General features: G+C 43.8%; 1 protein-coding gene across 4 annotated transcripts in view; it reads right to left on the bottom strand.

Moving 5' to 3' along the window:
- The window catches only part of PCYT1B (phosphate cytidylyltransferase 1B, choline), a 123,669-nt gene that overhangs the window by 41,281 nt on the left and 62,028 nt on the right, over positions 1–20,360 (bottom strand). For all 4 annotated transcript variants that reach the window (XM_060086799.1, XM_060086801.1, XM_060086802.1 and 1 more), the window contains exons 4-5: positions 9,541–9,692; positions 6,177–6,255 (exon numbers count right to left, since the gene is read on the bottom strand). In XM_060086799.1, coding sequence (XP_059942782.1) covers positions 6,177–6,255; positions 9,541–9,692 — 231 coding nt within the window. The remainder of the gene's footprint in view (positions 1–6,176; positions 6,256–9,540; positions 9,693–20,360) is intronic.

The raw sequence follows: 20,360 nt of genomic DNA, 5'->3' as shown, positions 1-20,360 counted from the left end.
GGGAAGATCCCACATGCTGCTCAGGCTAAGCCTGCGCGTCCGGAGCCTGTGCTCCACAATGGGAGAGGCCACAACAGTGAGAGGACCGCGTACCGCAAAAAGAAAAAAAAAAAAAAAAAAAGGTCATACTCGCCCCATGCCATAACCCATCACTGTGTTACTGACACATCAGGCAGTTTCTCCCCCTCCTCCCTCCTCTCCAACCCACCAAACCCCACCTTGCCATGTTGCCTAGCAGCCTTCCAAGTCTAAAGTGTATGGGGTTTCCTTTCTTGGAACTCTTTACAAACAAGACTGGTATCTGAGAATGTCAGGCCTCCCGTTCTTACCCAATGTTCCTGACCACCAAGGGAGCCCTTTCTAAGAGAACAGTACAGACCTGAGCAGCTCAGGGTAGCATGGAGTTCCCGCCGCTGGCCCCAAAAGGATGTGAACCAACAAAAAACTCCATTAAGGAGACTGAGTACATTCTACATAGCAGAATACATTTCTGATATATTATCCAACGTCATTTTCTTTTTTTTTTTTTTCTTTTTTTGCGGTATGTGGGCCTCTCACTGTTGTGGCCTCTCCCGTTGCGGAGCACAGGCTCCAGACGCGCAGGCCCAGCGGCCATGGCTCACGGGCCCAGCCGCTCCGCGGCATATGGGATCCTCCCAGACCGGGGCACGAACCCGTATCCCCTGCACCGGCAGGCGAACTCTCAACCACTGCGCCACCAGGGAGGCCCCCTATCCAACGTCATTTTCATTTCTGGGGATGATGTGTGTCCTGAAGCCCTCTTTCCACTGATGCTGAGACCTCCACCACCTCAGGGGAAAGCAGATGTAGCTGAGAATACAGGAGACCGTGTTCAGCTTTTCACTTCTCAAACAAGCTCTTCTGAAGGCTCATTTCCAAAAGAATAGTTATGAAAGGTAAGGCTTTCCCTTGAAAGAGCCAGGCTTTGAGGACTGCAGAAAGGGTTTTCTAAGTCCCAGGAGTGTCCTTTTGATGATCAAGAACCAGAGGCTGAGTGGACTCAGGGTATTGAATGTTGAACTGTAAGCCCTGGAGTGGGGAAAGATGTGAAATTAACACAGGGGCAGTTTCCTGCCCTCTGGGAAGAAGAAAGCGTCTCCTGAGGTTGAGGGAAAAGCCCAGAGAGGGATCAGAAGCAAGAGAATATAAGCAGTTCCTCTGTGTTGCCCCGACTCAGGTTCAACCCCCAGGGGGCAGAGGCAAGTAAGAAACCCCCTTAGAAAGCCCAGAGCAGAGGCGCCGGCACCCTGTTTACCTCGAGGAACTTTGGGAGGAAATGGTCCCACAGAGGCCCCGTGCCAACATGGGGAGGCCTCGGTGGAGCATTCCTCAAGGCGAGCGGGTCAGACAGGGCCTAATGTGGCTCCCTCCCACCGCTCTCCAGTATTGTGGGGGACATATCTGACATTCCTGGGGACCCTCTCAAGGAACACCGACGGTAGCTGGGACTTGAGATCAGCACGACTGCTCGGTGGCACACCTGTGATGTGGGGTGGGGGGTAGTGAGGCCGAGGCTGTGGCTGGGGAACAGATGCACGCGGCGGCCGTGGGGATCTGGTAGCCAGGGATGACGGCTGGGCAGGTCTTGATACCCCACAACAACAGGTCAGCAGAGCCAGATCCGTACCCCATCCAAGCCAGTACTCGGATCATGCCAGGAGAAAAAGGCCACAGGTTGAGTCCACATGGTCTAACTGCAGACCTTCAAGAGTCTGGATTACTTCAAGCATCAAGAATGGGTTGTGGTTTTTTTTTCTGTCACCTGTGGAAATGGGAGCTCCTAAGTTTGGTTACAGAAGTTCCTCTTGCCCCCTACCCAGGAGTCCTTCCCCCGCAAGGGAGCTGTTCCTGGCACTCCCCCGCCTCCGAGTGGCATCTGGCTCCCTGTAACGCACAGAATGAAGCCTAAACCACTCGTCCTGCCAGTTTTTCTCTCTGCTGCCACCTCCACGCCCCCTTTACCACATGAACATTGTTGATTTTCTCGAAACACGCCGCACTTCCTCATATACTCCCACCTTTGGACACACCTCCCCTGCCTGCTATATATAGCAGGCTTCTAAGATTTTGGTGTAATGATTTATATCTGGCTCTGCTCTCTGTCAACGGTGAGGGCTGTCTTATTCATCTTCGTATCCCATTTTCCCACCAACAATTTCAGGCTTGTGGATGCACTCAGCGGTTCGTGTGTTAACCAATGAGAGTCAAAACCATCCGAAGGAGCTTCCCTGGTGGCGCAGTGGTTGAGAGTCCGCCTGCCGATGCAGGGGACACGGGTTCGTGCCCCGGTCCGGGAGGATCCCATATGCCGCGGAGCGGCTGGGCCCGTGAGCCATGGCCGCTGGACCTGCGCGTCCGGAGCCTGTGCTCTGCAACGGGAGAGGCCACGACAGTGAGAGGCCCGCGTACCGCAAAAAACAAACAAACAAACAAAAAACCATCCGAAGATGGAATGGGCTGCCTTGGGAGAGAGGAAGCTCCCCCCCATGGGAGCCTTGCAAGCATCAGGTCTACCTGAATCTGGCAGTGATGCCCAAGAGGCGGTAGAAGACTGGGTGAGTGACCCTTAGGAGCCCGTTCTACCTTCAGAGTCTGAAGGTCCCTGAACACCAGGAAAAGGCTGTAGCGGCAGCAGGCTGAGGGTGAAGGATGGTGGGACCAACATGGGTGGAGTTCCAGTGGCCTCCAGGAAGAGGAAAGATGGCTCTGATGCAAGTGCCAGCAGTGCGGGCAGCTCAAATATAAAGTGGCGTGTATTCGACTTCTTGAAATCCCTAAGTAAAGCATATGGTAACTCACTAAACTACAGTATCTGTACCATGCCAGATAATGGCTTAACGTATGTAGGAAAGTATGCATGGATGCACCTACAGTACCTATAGATGAGATGTATGGTAGAAAATAAAATAGCAGAAAATAAATTAAGCCATTAAAAATCTACTTCTGCACCTACCTTTAGCTAAAATACCAATTCCAGCCCATCCCTTCCTCAAACTCTTCCTCGCTCCAAGATTCTCAGGCAGCAACAGGCTTATGGGAAGTTTATGGAAGGTGGTCTGATGAAGGAAGATGGATGGAGAAGCTAAGGAATTCAGGTTACCATACTGCCTCCTCAACCTTGGACAGCTCCACTTACAGAGTCAGAAAAACCATATCTGATCCTGTAAGAGGGTAGAAGTTATTACCTTTGCCCCAGCTGTCTTTTTAAGTAATCCAAATGGATATAATCTGGGGAGGCTGGGTACTTTAAAATCCCAGCAATGACTATTTTGATTCCTGGTGATTATTTGAAACCCTGTGACATTGACGGAAAACCTCAGCTCAGGAAAATGATGAGTATTGGGTATAGCCGAGACTATTTTTCCATTATACATTTGCCCCAAAGAGCACCTATAATGTGTGAGTTTTTGCCTTTTATAGAGTAGAGCAAGAAAGATGCAAATTCATAGATATAATTTCTAAGATCTTTCAGATCACAGTCATTTTTGAAATAAGTCACAGAGTGAGCCCTTCCACCTTTCACTGAGATTTTGTTGGACTGTGAGGCTAAGATGGTTTGGAGTAGTTCAGCACTTGTCATTAGCATCTCCTTCAATAAAGAGGTGTGTGAGGAACTCAGAGGTCAAGATACCAGTGAAAAGCCAACAAATTGGATGAAAGGTCCATATCATTGAGGCCAAAATATCACCCTTACATCTAAATAATATGAACCATTCCACAAGACAGAAGTGTGTGCCCGAATTATCTGGGTAAATGGCTCCATTCCCCGTGTGTTGGGAAGAGCCCCTGCACACAAAATGCTTCCATCTTAAGCTGCCTCCCCATCATACTCAATAAAAGCACTCGCTTGTTCAGCCAGCACTTAAGGAGCACCACAAATGTACCAGGGACCGTGCTGGGGATGCAAATATGGATGAGTTATGGCCATGGCCTCTGGCACTTCACTCTAGCTAGGGACACACACCCACACCCACCCACACACACAATCAGGAGAAGGGAGCTGAAAAGGAGATCCATGTGCAAAGAGTGTCTGCCTCTGAAGAGGGCGGGGGGTGTGCTGAATCATGCCCCAGGGAGAGGGTGCATGTCCGGGTTCGCTCCTCAGCTGGGCCCTGACCAAGATGCTCAGAGGAAGGGCATTCCAAGCCCAGAGAACAACTGGAGCAAAGGTATAAAGCGGGGGTGTGTCTGGAAACCAGGACAGATTCCATGTACCTGGAGTGTAGAGCGTGTGGAAGGCAGAGCACAGAGCTGAGGCTGGTGAGACAGGGAGAGAAACCCAGTAACAAAACCCAGGAGTGGTTAACCCAGTGGTTAAGACTCTGCACTGCCAATGCAGTGGGCATGGGTTCGATCCCTGGTCGGGGAACTAAGATCTCACATGCCCCATGGTGTGGCCAAAAGATATTAAGAAAAAGAAACACACAAAAAAACAAAACCCCAGGAGTGGTCAGAGAGACCAATGGGAAATTAGTAGAAGTCCCAGAAGTGTCCCAGAAATGGAAGCAAAGACAAGAGCGTCTAAGCAAAGAACACGGTCAGCAGTGTCGTTATGCCCAGAGTGGGGACTGAGCTAAGGCCGCTGGATTGGGGGATCCAAAGGGCATCTGAGAACTGAGCAAAGATGGGACAGAAGTCAGAGTGCAGGTGACTGAGGAATGACAGGTGCCACTAAGAGGAGGACCAAGCAAGGATGTCAGTGAAGGTGGAGGCAGGAGGTAGGGCAGAAGGAAAGGTGTGGGTTTATTTGTTTTTGCAAACTTCCACGTAAGCTGATAAGAAACTACCGGAGAGTGAGAACCTTGGATCACAATGGGAGGAAGAATAAAAGAAAACATGCTCCAGGGAAGGGAGAAGGTAAGTTCAGATAAGAGGTTAGCCTGGGACAGAAAACATACCCCTCTTCCTCTGGATGCAGTAGAGGAAGCAAGGATGCAAGGGCGCAAGGAGTTATGGGTAAATCAGGGCAGGCAGGGGAAAAAGAGGAGGTACATGTTACCAAGGAGCACCGAGCATCCCGCTGAGGCTAGAAACCACAGATCTTCTAAGATGCCCCAGTAGCGATTTCCCTGCAGCCAGAGCAGCGTAGGAGTACGGAGAGTACTTGATGAAGGAATTGATTCCGGGGAGCCCGCAATGGAAGGAAACCTCCCTCTTTCCGGTCCCCCAGTAAGTCCCTGGGGCCAACCAGACTCTCTGACCTGAAGAGAAATGCCTAGTGACAAATGGGACAACTTCCAAAGCTCAGGCACCGTGGCTGCCTTCCATGACATCAGTTAACTGTTTCAGGAGGAAACAGGTGGCCGACGAATGACAGTTACCACTAATTTTTACTTGACTACCACAAATATTTATCCATTCTTTCTTTTTTTTTTGGCCTCTGCATGTGGAACCTGAGGATATTATTTTCATGTGACAGGATGACATATGGCAGGACTGGACTTGGGAGACAAGGAGTCCAGATCATTAATTATAGCCAGTTATCTGTGTTCTTCTGGAAGGAACTTTCTTGGGAACATAAAGTAATTTCATTGTTAATGAGGAAAATGATTGCCCTTTAAACAACAGGGTCCGGGGAGGGGGATAAACTAGGAGTTTGGGATTAGCAGATACACACTACTATATATAAAATAGATAAACAACAAGGTCCTCCTGTATAGCACAGGGAACAATATTCAATATCTTATAATAATCTATAATGGAAAAGAATATTAAAAGGAATATATATATGTGTGTATATGTGTATGTGTGTGTGTATATATATATATATATATATATATATATATATATATATATATATAACTGAATCACTTTGCTGTACACCAGAAACTAACACAACACTGTAAATCAATAATACTCCAATAAAAAAAATAAACAGGGTCCTGTGATTTTAGGTCCTGTGATGAACTCTAAAATCGAGCCTTAAACCGGAAGTCGAGTACTTTGGTGCTCCGGTTAATTTCTATATAAATACCTAACTGGTGTCTGTGTCACAGCTGAGCCTTAGCACATGTCAACAGAGGCTTGCAGAGGCTACTTGGGAGACATGAAACTCCAGTGCCTTGTACGTGTATGCTGCAGGCCCAGGACAGACGTCTCTTATTAACCCTGATTACAATGCCACAGGGGACAGGTGAGCACAGGACGACCCTCACCTGCTTCCTTTATATGCTTGTAAACATCATCAGAGCCAGCAGAGGAGTACGGAATGTCATCGTGGGCCACAAAATCAATCTGTTGGAGAGAGAGGAGAGTGACATCATCACTGGGATGGGGCTGCATGTCTGCAATTTGAAAATACATATTTTTGTAGAACAAAGCAGTTGTAATTAAGCAGTTTATAAGGTAGACTTGAATCCTTGACTGAAAGGTATTTCCAGCTGTCTGTGTTTCCACGAGCTGATGGGAACTAGATTGGTTTCTCTCTTTTGCTGGTCCCTCTTTCTTCTCTTACCTCTGACAGTAGGTGTTTTTGGCCTTCTGTTCTTCTGCCTCTAAAATCTCTCCTTCAGACAATTCACTCGTTCTTCAGATTTTAATCACCTCTGCTATGAGGAGCCCAAATCCTCATTTCCTGTCCCACTGACGGCAATAGGCCCATCCTCACATTTAAGTCATCTTTTATTTTATTTATGTTTTTGTCCGTGCCACGCGGCATGCAGGATCCTAGTTCCCCAACCAGGGATCAAACCCGTGCCCCCTGCAGTGCAAGCACAGAGTCCTAACCACTGGACTACCAGGGAATTCCCCCACTTAAGTCATATTTTATATTGTAGAAATGAATTCACGTCTCTCTTCGCATTTGATTCATACAACCACCCTGTGAGGCAGGTAGGGCAAGTATTACTATTTCAGTTGGGTCATACGGCTGCTGAAACGGTAAAACTTGTCAAATTTGCCCAAAGTCACCCTTTTCTCTTTTGCCACCCTTGTTGTCACTTTAAAAACCTGTCTGGAATTTTAATTCATCCTGAAAACTGGTGCCCCTTCCAAGGGCACCTCCATTTTTTAAGTTTACCTGGCTCCAAACACCTTGGAATCAGCCTTTTTTTCCTACTTCCTTCACTCTCCATAGCACATAGGTCACAAGTGTGTGTGTGTGTGTGTGTGTGTGTGTGTGTGTGTGTGTGTGTGTGTGTGTGTGTGTGTGTGTGTGTGTGTGTGTGTGTGTGTGTGTGTGTGTGTGTGTGTATATACATGAGTGCATACACCCATCACTTCCTCTCCATTGCTTATGCCAAATCCAGGGCCCCATCACCTGGATTATTAATACCAACTTGTACCTGACCTTCCTCACTGCAGGCTCTTTCCTCTCCAAGCCATCCCTCTGTCACATGGTGGGGGGACCTCCTTAAACAGAATTTTCTTCTTGTCACCCTTGGGCCTGCTGATCTTCACTAGTTCCTTGTTTCCTCCTCCGTCAAGTAAAAACTTCTTGCTTAACTTTCAAAGCCCTTTAACAAGGCTTCACTCCACCTTGAGAGGTAGAGTAGCAGTTTAATTTTGCTGGGTATAGATTCCTGCCCCACCACTTACTAGCTATATAACTCATAATTTAGTGGTAAGGATTAAATCAGGATTTCTCAACCTTGGTACTAGTGACATTTTGAACTAGATAATTCTTTGTTAGAGGGACTTCCCTGGTGGTGCAGTGATTAAGAATCCACCTGCCGGGGCTTCCCTGGTGTCGCAGTGGTTGAGAGTCCGCCTGCCGATGCAGGGGACGCGGGTTCGTGCCCCAGTCTGGGAAGATCCCACATGCCGCAGAGTGGCTGGGCCAGTGAGCCATGGCCGCTGAGCCTGCACGTCCAGAGCCTGTGCTCCGCAACGGGAGAGGCCACAACAGTGAGAGGCCCGCGTACCACAAAAAAAAAAAAAAAAAAAAGAATCCACCTGCCAATGCAGGGGACATGGGTTCGAGCCCTGGTCCAGGAAGATCCCACATGCCACGGAGCAACTAAGCCCGTGTGCCACAACTACTGAGCCTGCGCTCTAGAGCCCGAGAGCCACAACTACTGAGCTTGCACGCCACAACTACTGAAGCTCACACGACTAGAGCCCATGCTCTGCAACAAGAGAAGCCACTGCAATGAGAAGCCCGCACGCCGCAACAAAGAGTAGCCCCCATCACTGCAACTAGAGAAAGCCCGCGCACAGCAACGAAGGCCCAATGCAGCCAATAAATAAATAAGTACATAAATTTACATATAAAAAAATTCTTTGTTGGAGGGGGAGAGTCTGTCCTGTGCACTGTAGGATGCTTAGTAGCACCCCTGTCCTTTACCCACTAGATGCCAGTAGCACCCCTTTAGTTATGATGGCCAAAAATGTTTCCAGGCCCTGTTAAATGTCCCTTGGGGGCAAACTTGCCCCCACTTGAGAATCACTGGATTAAATAATATAATTATGTAAAAGTGCTAAAAATAATAACTGGTACACAGCAAGTACTCAATAAATGTTATTATCATCAATTCTATTCTTTGTACTCAAACTTAGTTGTTCCTCGTCTCCAGTGTATGACAACAACAACGTCTCAGGGTAGCCATGAGATTGAATGTGATTCATGTAAGAGCAAAGCACTTAGCACAGGGCTGGGTACATGGAAAGTACTCGATAAATGGCAGCCATCATCAGCATCCCCATAATGCTGCACACAAGTTGAAGATACAATAGATGCTTAGTAAAAATGTGTTAGTGATTGCTGGAAGTAAATCATATTGTAGTTTTTCCTTTTTCTTTTTATTCTTGCTGGGAAATTGTCTCCTCTGCTATTACCCATGCACATTTATCAGTGTTCTCTATTCTCTCCTGCATTGTGAATTTAAAAATAGAAAACTCTTAGAACAGCTTAATCTTATTTTTTTGTACTGCTTATAAAAGGAAAGAAGAGCTCCTAATGTGGGGCTGGTAGGGAGATACAAAGCACATAATTTGATGCAGATCAAAAGGATTTCTCATGTTTTCAACTAATAAAAATCTTCTATCAGTAGGAGTCTCAGGGTCACAAAATCAGAGATATACAGTTCTTTCCTTAAAGCCTGACCCCTGTCCCTCTGGATAAGATACGTGGTCATTTGTTCCATGAAAAATGATGCCTGTGGAACTATAAGCATCAATAATAATGATGGTGAGAATGATGATTACATTTTTGGAGCTCTTGCTTTGAGCCAGCCAGTGTTTCAAGGGTTTTACTAGATGATCTCATCAGATCCTCAAAACAGCACCCATTTTCTGGTTTAGGTAAGTGAGGGCAATATCTTGCTCAAGGTCCCACAGTTAAGAAGTTAAGCCACACATGGACCTGAGTGGCCTAGCTCCAGAGACCACACTGAGGAAGTGGGATGCTGTTGGTCCCCAGGCGTGGGCACAGGACAGGTGCTGCATCAAGTGACATCACATAACAGGGCCTGAAGTTACCTCTTTCCAAAATTAGAAGAGTCTTTGGACTTTCTGGGTATAAGCTGTAGAAACAGATGACTCCCTAATTCTGCTACTTAGAGAACGTGGAAGAATAAGTACCTTGTGTTTTTCCAGAAACTCTGGCGTGAGTGTCCACGGAGCATCTCTGATGACTTCATCCACATAGCGACAGTGTCTCAGCGCTTCGTATCTCTCTGCTTCGTTCATCACGGTGAAACCTTTGAATTTGTGGGTGAGGTCATCACTGCAAACTGAAACAGGCAAATGCATTAAATGCTGTTAGCTGGCCCAGGCCCTGCTCACAGCCATCCCAATACAGACATGGCTCCTTCAGCAAGACAAAGAACTCAGCCTTGCTAGGTGCGTGACATAATCAAACTCAGGTTTTTTTTGGTTTTTTTTTTTTATGGGAACAAAGCATCAGGAAAGTGAAGCAAGCTGAAATCTACCGGCAATTGAGAATTTCATTTTAGTGTTAATTACAACTGCATTCTCCACTGTGGCTTTTATTAAAATTATTCTCCACGCTACCTAATGTGACTTTCACATCTTTTTATTTCCCTGTCCCACCCTTCAGTGAACATTACTATCCAGAAATAAAATGACCAAATGAACAGACAGAGAAGGCAGAGCAAGGAGAAGGACCAAGAGGCCTGAGTTATCGAACGTTTGAACAATCAGTTCCAATTCCTTTAACACATCATTGTACTTAGTAACCCAAGTGTGATTCACGTGCATGCATGTGCGCACACACACACACACACGCACTTCTGTTCCCTGGATTGAGGTCCAGTCACTACACAATGGGCCACACGATCAAGAGGAGAAGGTCACGAAATAAAGATCTGATCTAGCAGAGTTCATCCTTCCCACATGCCATCTTTTCTAGGTCTCGAGTTCCTGAATCCTCAAATGGAGATGGAACTATCCTCCACTATCAGCCTTAGAAAGGATTTTTTGAGGATTTATATAGAAGTGCTTAGAAATAAAGTGAGCAATAAATATTATTCATTATCATATCCAGAATATATTTTTGTTAGCAAAAGCAGCTTTTCTACATGTCAGGAAGAGACGTCATTGTGGCTACAGTCCCTGTTTACCAATATCCCCGTCAGGGTCTTACTGCAGTCAGTCAGACTACCCTGACCACTCCTGAAGATGAGGTTTTTTTCCCTTTAAGGTATTATGTACATACAATAACCTTACAAATGTTAAGTGTACAAGATATGTTTTTTTTTTTTTTTGGCGGTACGCAGGCCTCTCACTGTTGTGGCCTCTCCCGTTGCAGAGCACAGGCTCTGGACGCCCAGGCCCCATGGCCATGGCTCACGGGCCTAGCCGCTCTGTGGCATGTGGGATCTTCCCGGACCGGGGCACGAACCCGCGTCCCCTGCATCGGCAGGCCGACTCTCAACCACTGCGCCACCAGGGAAGCCCCAAGATATGTTTTAAAAACAAAAATACAGGGCTTCCCTGGTGGCACAGTGGTTAAGAATCTGCCTGCCAATGCAGGGGACACAGGTTCGAGCCCTGGTCCGGGAAGATCCCACATGCCATGGAGCAACTAAGCCTGTGTGCCACGACTACTGAGCCTACACTCTAGAGCCCGCGAGCCACAACTACTGAGCCCACGTGCTGCATCTACTGAAGCCCACGCACCTAGAGCCCATGCTCCACAACAAGAGAAGCCACCTCAACGAGAAGCCCATGCACCACAATGAAGAGTAGCCCCCGCTCGCCACAACTAGAGAAAGCCCGCGCACAGCAACAAAGACCCAACACAGCCAAAAATAATAAATAAAATAAATTTATAAAAAAATAAAAACAAAAACACAGTCATTTTGATGGAACCAAATCATGACCCACATCCAGAAACAAACCTGGCCACAGAGTAAGTACAACCAACGGTTACACCCAGCAGCCTCGGAAACCCTCCGACTGCAGCCCTCGCACCCTCTGCATCCAAACCATCAGCAAAACTGCTGGCCCCTTCACAGTACACCAGAAGCCACGTTCTTCTCACCACCTTCATTGCTCCCTTCCCAGCCCATTCACCATCACTACCCTGGATTACTACAGTGGCCCCCTAACTGGTCACTGGATTCCAGCCTCCCTCCAACCCCCAGCAGCCTGTTCTCATTGGCCAGAATGATCCCATTAAAACCTGTCAGATTACATCATCCCCAGGATCCGAACCCTTCCCATCTCCCTCAGAGTAAAAGCCGAACTCCTCCAGAAGCCTACAGGCCCCTACAAGATCCACATCTCCCTCAGTCCATTCCTTGCCTCTCTGACTGCATCTCCTATTGTGTCCCAGCCCCTGGCCTCCTTGCTGTTTCCTGAAACCACCAGGAATACTCCTACCGAGATCAGGGCTTTGCACTTCCTGTTCCGCAAACCTGGACCAGCTGTGCTCCAAATATCCATAGCGCTCACCCCCTCTCCTCCCTCAAGGTTTCCCCAACCACCTTATTCTAAATTGGGATCCGCCCCCACCACTGGCAGGCCCCACCCCTCCTAACTTCTTGCTATGGTACTCATCATCATATAATTGTCTTATTTGTTTACTGTTGGTGTTTCTCTATTAAAATATAGCTCCCTGAGGACAGGGACTTTTGTCTGTTTTATTTTCTGATGGCCCATAATAGGCTCTTAACAACTACTTGTTGAATGAATTAACAATGCTTGATACACACAGATGCTCAATAAAGGTTTACTAGGATTTAAGATAATAGGTATATATTTACCTGCAGGTACATTTCAACATACATGCAAATAAAAGACTACTGTGTCTCTCGATACACGTGTATGTTTATATATCTCCTATACATACTTCCTGTAATGATATATAGACATATGTAGAATACAATACAACACAGAAAACATTGTAGTGTGTTACATTACCAAAACACCATCAACCACATGGCAGGCTCAAAAACCTTGGTAAGTATTAGAATCACCTAAGGAGCTTGTTAAAGATGCCCAGGCTCCACTCAAGGTTTTGATTCAGTGAGTGCTATGGTCTAAATGTGTCCCCCAAAAATTCATATGTTGAAATCTTAACTCCCAAAGATGATGATATTAGGAGGTGGGCCTTTGGGAGATACTTAGGTCATAAGGGTGGAACCCTCATAAATGGGATTAGTGCCTTATAAAGGAGGCCCCAGAGAGCTCCCTAACCCCTCTCACCATGTAAGAAAACAGTGAAAAGGTGCCAGCTATGAATCAGTAAGCTAGCCCTCACCAGAAGACCATGTTAGCACTTTGATCTTAGACTTCTCAGCCTCCAAAATGATGAGAAACAGACTTCTGTTGCTTTGAGCTACCCAGTCTGTAGTATCTTGTTCTAGCAGCCCGAACGGACTAAGACAGTAGGTCTGGAGTGGGGTCCAGGCAGCTCTATTTTTGACAAGCTTCAGGGATGATTCTGAGGCATACAACATGTGAAAGCCCCTAAAGCATATTATGAACATCTTGAGTAAAGAGCCCAGCCTGTGTCTGAATCACCCATCACGCCCAGCTTGGTGGGTGGGTGGTGGTGAGTAGGGCCATAATGACTATGTTATGTATTTATTCACTGAATGCATTGGTTTTAACTCCATAAATAAGAATTATTTATGGGCCAACCTATACAATTTAAAAACTGATCTATGGCTTTTGAAGTGTTCTTAAAAGACTTTACATTTTTAAAAGACTAAAGGATTTTATTAAAATAGGACCTCAAGAATTGTATTAAGCAAAAATGGATTTCAGATCCATCAATTTTCTATTTTAAACAACAGAAAACTAGGCCGAACCATATCCTCCCCCCTCCTTTTGAACCTGCACCCGAGCAATTTGGTGTAACTTCGAGATGACGGAGATAATGGCCTCTTGACAGAGCACAAAGAAAACAACCAACCTGTGTATGCCGACATGCGGTCCTATCTTCATCTCCCAGGAGTGACCTCAAGAAGCAGCTGAACATGCTGACCAGTTCAGCTAAACAGTAATTGTGCCCAAAGCAGCACTGTTGTTCCCCAGTCTTGGCAAATGCACCCTGACAACCGATGGAGAACTCTGAGCAATGGTGTTCCGTGGATGAATTCACTGAGCTGTCTGGGAGCTCCCGCTGTAGCTAACCTATACTGGCAGCTCACTGTGCTCAAAAGGAATTATTACTAATACCCCACGGGAGAGAAAATATAACATAGGGGATGAATTTTGAGCCCAGCAGACTTGGTTCGAATCCCAGCTCTGCTACTTATTACCAGGAAAGTCACTCAAACTCTTTAAGCCTCAGTTGTCTGTCTTTAGCACATGGCAAAGTTTGGAGAATTAAATTTGATCATCTGTGTGAGCAGAGAGTCATGCTCAGAAACGTTTGCCACTTATTAATAGTACTCGAGACCTAAGACCATTTGTGGAGATATTTATTCATTTGTGTTTTGGGCTCTGTCTTTTCCCTGCCCCCACTTCATGCACATGCCCGGCTTCTCGGTACAAACTCGCCCGCAGAAGCTGTGAAGTTCAAGCTGCTGGTAGACAGCCTGTCTTTCTGGCTGCTGTTTTCCCAACTTGGGGGAATTCCATAAGGAAGAAGACACACAGAAGATTCCTTCACAGGAGGAAGAGGTCAAAGGTCGGGGGGGCCTCAGGAGGGGTGAGGACACTGGGGTTCACCTGGGCACAGACCGCCGGGGCCTCACCTTCCACAGAAACAGTGGATTTGCTCCTTCCTAGCAATTCTGTGGGCTCAGTTGACAAGGGCAGTGCAAAAACGGTGCTGGGCTGGAGACTGCAAGCCCCTCTCCTGTTTCTGTAAACATTTTAGAATCTTGTTTGACTCTGGGGAGGCGAAGAGACCCCAACAAGGACCGAGACTGACTCTCCCACCAGTCAGGCAAAATGGAGTCTTAGAGGAATATTTAATTTCAATTAAGACACAATAGAGCATAAGCCCACATTTACAGAGTACTATTTATGTCTACTATAGTGGGAGTAGTATTTCTATGGTTGTTATCTTTTTATTTCCCTCCTGTGAGGCAGAAGTGAGTATGTGGTGACTCATACCCTTAAAAAATTTTTCCAGGAAAAAAATCTCTATTCAGTAAATTTTAATTTCTTGTCTTGTTTTTAAATGACATGAGCTTTTAAATTAAAATGCAGAAAAAAAGGGCATTACAACTGGATAGTTTCAATTCACTGAAATAATGCCCACAGGAGAAGTTTGCATAAAAAATTTTCAAATTATTACTGACTACATGCTTAAAAATAAAAAATGCAGGTATTATAATCATAGTGCAAAAATCATGGCAGTTTGTGGTAGCCGTTACTGCCTAAGGTTGGGAAGTAGACTGTAGTACCTCCAGTTATCACAGTTTCTGGTCTTTGAATCCATTATTTCTGCCAAATACTAAGTATTTCAACTGTACCTGTCTGTGCATTTGCCCCGGCCAGAGTGGTTTCATGAGCAAAGCCCTTGTTCCACCCAAGGAAATTCCTACAACAAACCTACCTGCAGATGCAAGGGGGCCCACAATTAATATAGCAGGTTCTTTCAACTCACTGTAACCATTTTATTTGCTAACTATATACATAATATTAAGAGCTAGCCTTTCAACCAACAACACAGAATACCGATTTTAAAGGACTCTCTAAATTTCCTCCCTATAGAATTTTCTGCCATTAAGCTGTTTTGTCAAACTCAAGAAAGACTCTTCAAGCTAGGGTACACATACCCTTGGGGATACGTAAGGGCTTTTCAAGAGGTATCTAAGCACTGGTAGTTTTAAAGGAATTGATTTCCAGATCCTCAGCTTCCAAGGGTACCCTTTCCTAAAATTAGTGGGTCGGAGAAAGCCTCTGTGTCCAAAACCAACCTTACTCTACTTCACAAAAGAAAGGCATCATCCAAACCTTACTATCCGCATTGCTAGGGGCAGGGAATTAAATCCTGAGGTCAAACCAAATGGAAACCTCGTTTAATGACTATTCAAAGCACTATGAACCTATAAAAGCTTCCTTTCTCTTTCTTGCATACGTTTCTGTTATAGGTGAAGTTGAAAGCCAGAAACAAATATGGTAGAATGAGGAATAATGCAAATTTTTACCAAACAACTTTGCCTCTACCTTCTCCCAACTATTATCAAAGGATGCAAGGACCTCGAGGGATAAGGCCCACGAATTCAAAGCAAAAGGAGCATTGGAAAGAAATACTGAATGATAAAAACTGCTTTTTCGTGTAAGGGTAAGCATTTTTCCAGCTCTTCTCAATGCTTATATTGAATCCTAAAAATGCCTTTTCCCTTGTAGTTAAGGCATAATAAGCATTTTTTCCGCTACTCACTTCAAAATCACTTCAGTAACTCAAAGCTGTATAGGCTGGTACTGCTGCTTCTTAGAAATACAACTGGAATATTTTTCTGGAATTGTCAAATGTTTCAAAGTACATTGGAATAAACACATGGATAAAATATTTACAAGCTTTTTTCTCAGACTTCATATATATTATTTAAAAAGGAAGTTAAATATCTATTGTATCAACTCACATCATATTTATTCCATTTATAGATACTCCTTTTCTTATAAATATCATATAATTTTTGTATAAATTATATTGTATTACTATAAATTAAGGATATTGATTTATTTTTGTAACTTTTTATCTTCTTTGTAACTTGTTATATTAGATCTACATCATTTTAATCTTGATTCTTTTTTTTTGACTGATTCTTTTTTATACAATGGATTCTGTAATTAATTTCTCAATGGTTTTTATAAAGCTTCTTGAAATAATACATTTGAACTGAAAACACTTTGTCTTAGTTTCTAGGGTTTTAGTAGGTTTGACAATGAGGACTGGTTTTGCCAATTAAGTTAGATGGTATTTTCTGCAAATTTGCTAAATTTGCTAAAACTGCAGCCCCAAGGTGTGTGTATGTGTATGTGTGTGTGTGTGTTTTAAGTTTTTAAGCAAATGATAAATGCATTTTATCAAAAATTATTGGATTGGCAATGGTGTAATGAAATTACCAATATTTCTATTTCCTCAACCCTTTCTGAGTATATCTGGTTGAATAGGTTGCTTTTAAGTAACAGTGTAAGGGTTATAATTAAGAGTCATTTGAGGGCTTCCCTAACAGAATTCAACATCACCAGACCAGCTTTGCAACAAACGCTAAAGGAATTTCTCTAAGAAGAAAAGGCCACAACTAAAAACAAGAAAATTACAAATGGAAAAGCTCACTGGTAAAGGCAAACATACAGTAAAGGTAGGAAATCATTTATGAACAAATATAATATCAAAACCAGCAACTGTGAGAAGAGGAGAGCACAAATGCAGGATATTGGAAATGCATTTGACATTAAAAGACCAGCAAATTAAAACGATCTTGTTGGGCTTCCCTGGTGGTGCAGTGGTTAAGAATCCATCTGCCAATGCAGGGGACATGGGTTCAAGCCCTGGTCCAGGAAGATCCCACATGCCATGGAGCAACTAAGCCCATGCACCACAACTACTGAGCCTGCACTCTAGAGCCCGCATGCCACAGCTACTGAAGCCTGAATGCCTAGAACCAATGCTCTGCAACAAGAGAAGCCACCGCAATGAGAAGTCCGCACACCGCAACGAAGAGAAGCCCCTGCTCACCACAACTAGAGAAAGCCCGCACGCAGCAACAAAGACCCAATGCAGCCAAAAGTAAATAAATAAATAAATAAAAATTTAAAAAACAACAACAATCTTGCTTATGTATAGACTGCTACTATATCCAAACCTCATGGTAACTGCAAACTGAAAATCTACAATTTACATACAAAGAAGAAAAAGGAATCTAAACACAACACTAAAGTTAGTCATCAAATCACAAGAGGAGGGAACAAAACAGGAAGGGAAGAAAAAAGACCTACAAAAACAAAGCCAAAACAGTTAACAAAATGGTAATAACAACATATATAACAATAATTATCTTAAACATAAACAGCTTAAATGCTCTAACCAAAAGACACAGATGGCTAAATGGATACCAAAAACAAGACCTGTATACATACTATATACAAGAGACCCACTTCAGATCTAGGGACACATACAGACTGAAACTGAGAGGATGGAAAAAGGTATTCCATACAAATGGAAATCAGAAGGAAGCTGGAGTAGTAATACTCATCTCAGACAAAATAGACTTTAGGGGCTTCCCTGGTGGCGCAGTGGTTGAGAGTCTGCCTGCCGATGCAGGGGACGCGGGTTCATGCCCCGGTCCGGGAAGATCCCACATGCCCAGAGCAGCTAGGCCGGTGAGCCACAACTGCTGAGTCTGCGCGCCTGGAGCCTGTGCTCCACAACGAGAGAGGCCGCGATAGTGAGAGGCCCGCGCACCGCAATGAAGAGTGGCCCCCGCTTGCCACAACTAGAGAAAGCCCTCGCACAGAAACGAAGACCCAACACAGCAAAAATAAATAAGTAAAAAAAAAAAAAAAAAGACTTTAAAGACTGTTACAAGAGACAAAGAAAGACACTACATAATCATCAAGGGATTAATCCAAGAAGAAGATTTAACAATCGTAAATATATATGCACCCAACATAGGAGCACCTCAATGTATAAGGCAAATACTAACAGCCATAAAAGAAGAAATCAACAGTAACACAATAATAGTGGGGGACTTTAGCACCCCACTTTTATCAATGGACAGATCATCCAGGGAGAAAATCAATAAGGAAACACAGGCCTTAAATGACAAATCAGACCAGACAGACTTAATTGCTATTTATAGAGCATTCTATCCAAAAGCAACAGAATACACGTTCTTCTCAAGTGCACATGGAACATTCTCCAGGATTAATCACATGTTGGGCCATAAGGCGAACTTGGCAAAGTTAAGAATATTGAAATCATATCAAGCATCTTTTCTGACTACAATGCAATGAGATTAGAAATCAACTAAAAGAAAAAAACTGTAAAAAATACAAACACATGGAGGCTAAACAATACGCTACTAAATAACCAAGAGATCACTGAAGAAATCAAAGAGGAAATAAAAAAATACCTAAAAACAAATAACAATGAAACACGACGATCCAAAACCTATGGGATGCAGCAAAAGCAGTCCTAAGAGGGAAGTTTATAGCATAAAATCTTATCACAGGAAACAAGAAAAATCACAAATAAACAACCTAACCTTACACCTAAAGCAACTAGAGAAAGAACAAACAAAACACAAAGTTACCAGAAACAATGAAACCATAAATATCAGAGCAGAAATAAATGAAATAGAAATGAAGAAAACAATAAAAAAGGTTGATGAAATTAAAAGATGGCTCTTTGAAAACATAAACAAAATTTATAAACCTTTAGCCAGACTCATCAAGAAAAAAGGAGAGGGCTCAAATCAATAAAATTAGAAGTGAAAAAGGAGAAGTTACAACGGACACCACAGAAATACAAAGGATCACAAGAGACTACTACAAGCTACTATACATTAATAAAATGGACAAACTGGAAGAAATGGACAAATTCTTAGAAAGGTACAATCTCCCAAGACTGAACCAGGAAGAAACAGAAAATATAAACAGACCAATCACAAGTACTAAATTTAAACTATGATTAAAAAACTCCCAACAAACAAAAGTCCAGGACCAGATGGCTTCACAGGTGAATTCTATCAAACATTTAGAGACAAGTTAACACCTATCCTTCTAAAACTATTCCAAAAAATAGCAGAGGAAGGAATACTCCCTAACTCATTCTATGAGGCCACCATCATCCTGATACCAAAACCAGACAAAGATACCACAAAAAAAATTATAGGCCAATATCACTGATGAACACAGATGCAAAAATCGTCAACAAAATACTAGCAATCCAAATCCAGCAATACATTAAAATGATCATACACCATGATCAAGTGGGATTTATCCCAGGGATGCGAGGATTCTTCAATATGCTCAAATCAATCAATGTGACACACCACATCAACAAATTGAAGAATAAAAACCATATAATCATCTCAATAGATGCAGAAAGAGCTTCTGACAAAATTCAACACCCATTTATGATAAAAACTCTCCAGAAAGTGGGCATACAGGGAACATACCTGAACATAATAAAGGCCATATACGACAAACCCACAGCAAACATCATTCTCAACAGTGAAAAACTGAAAGCATTTCCTTTAAGATCAGAAACAAGACAAGGATGTACACCCTCACCAGTTTTATTCAACATAGTTTTGAAAGTCCTAGCCACGGCAATCAGAGAAGAAAAAGAAATACAAGGAATGCAAATTGGAAAAGAAGAAGTAAAAATGTCACTGTTTGCAGATGACATGATACTATACGTAGAAGATCCTAAAGATGCTACCAGAAAACTACTAGCGCTCATCAATGAATTCAATAAAGTTGCAGGATACAAAATTAATACACAGAAATCTGTTGCATCTTTACACACTGACAACAAAAGATCAGATGTTCTTGGATTAGAAGAATCAATATTGTCAAAGTGACTATACTACCCAAGGCAATCTACAGATTTAACGCAATCCCTATCAAATTCCCAATGGCAGGACTTCCCTGGTGGTCCAGTGGTTAAGGCTGCATGCTCTCAATGCAGGGAGCCTGGATTTGATCCCTGGTCAGGGAATTAGATCCCGCATGATGCAACTAAGATCCCATATGCTGCAACTAAAAGATCCTGCATGCCGCAACTTAAAAAGATCCAACATGCCACAAAGAAGATGCCACATGCTGAAACTAAGACCCAGCACAGCCAAATTAATACATTAAAAAAAAAAATAAAGTCATCCAGTAGCCTTTAAAAAAATTACCAATGGCATTTTTCACAGCACTAGAACAAAAAAATCTTAAAATTTGTACAGAGACACAAAAGACCCTGAATAGCGAAAGCATCTTGAGAAAGAAAAATGGAGCTGGAGGAATCAGGC

This window comes from Mesoplodon densirostris, chromosome X (assembly GCF_025265405.1).
Source record: "Mesoplodon densirostris isolate mMesDen1 chromosome X, mMesDen1 primary haplotype, whole genome shotgun sequence".
Classification (NCBI taxonomy): Eukaryota; Metazoa; Chordata; class Mammalia; order Artiodactyla; family Ziphiidae; genus Mesoplodon; species Mesoplodon densirostris.
Note: the sequence above shows the minus strand (reverse complement) of the source record. Positions and strands in the feature narration are given on the sequence as shown.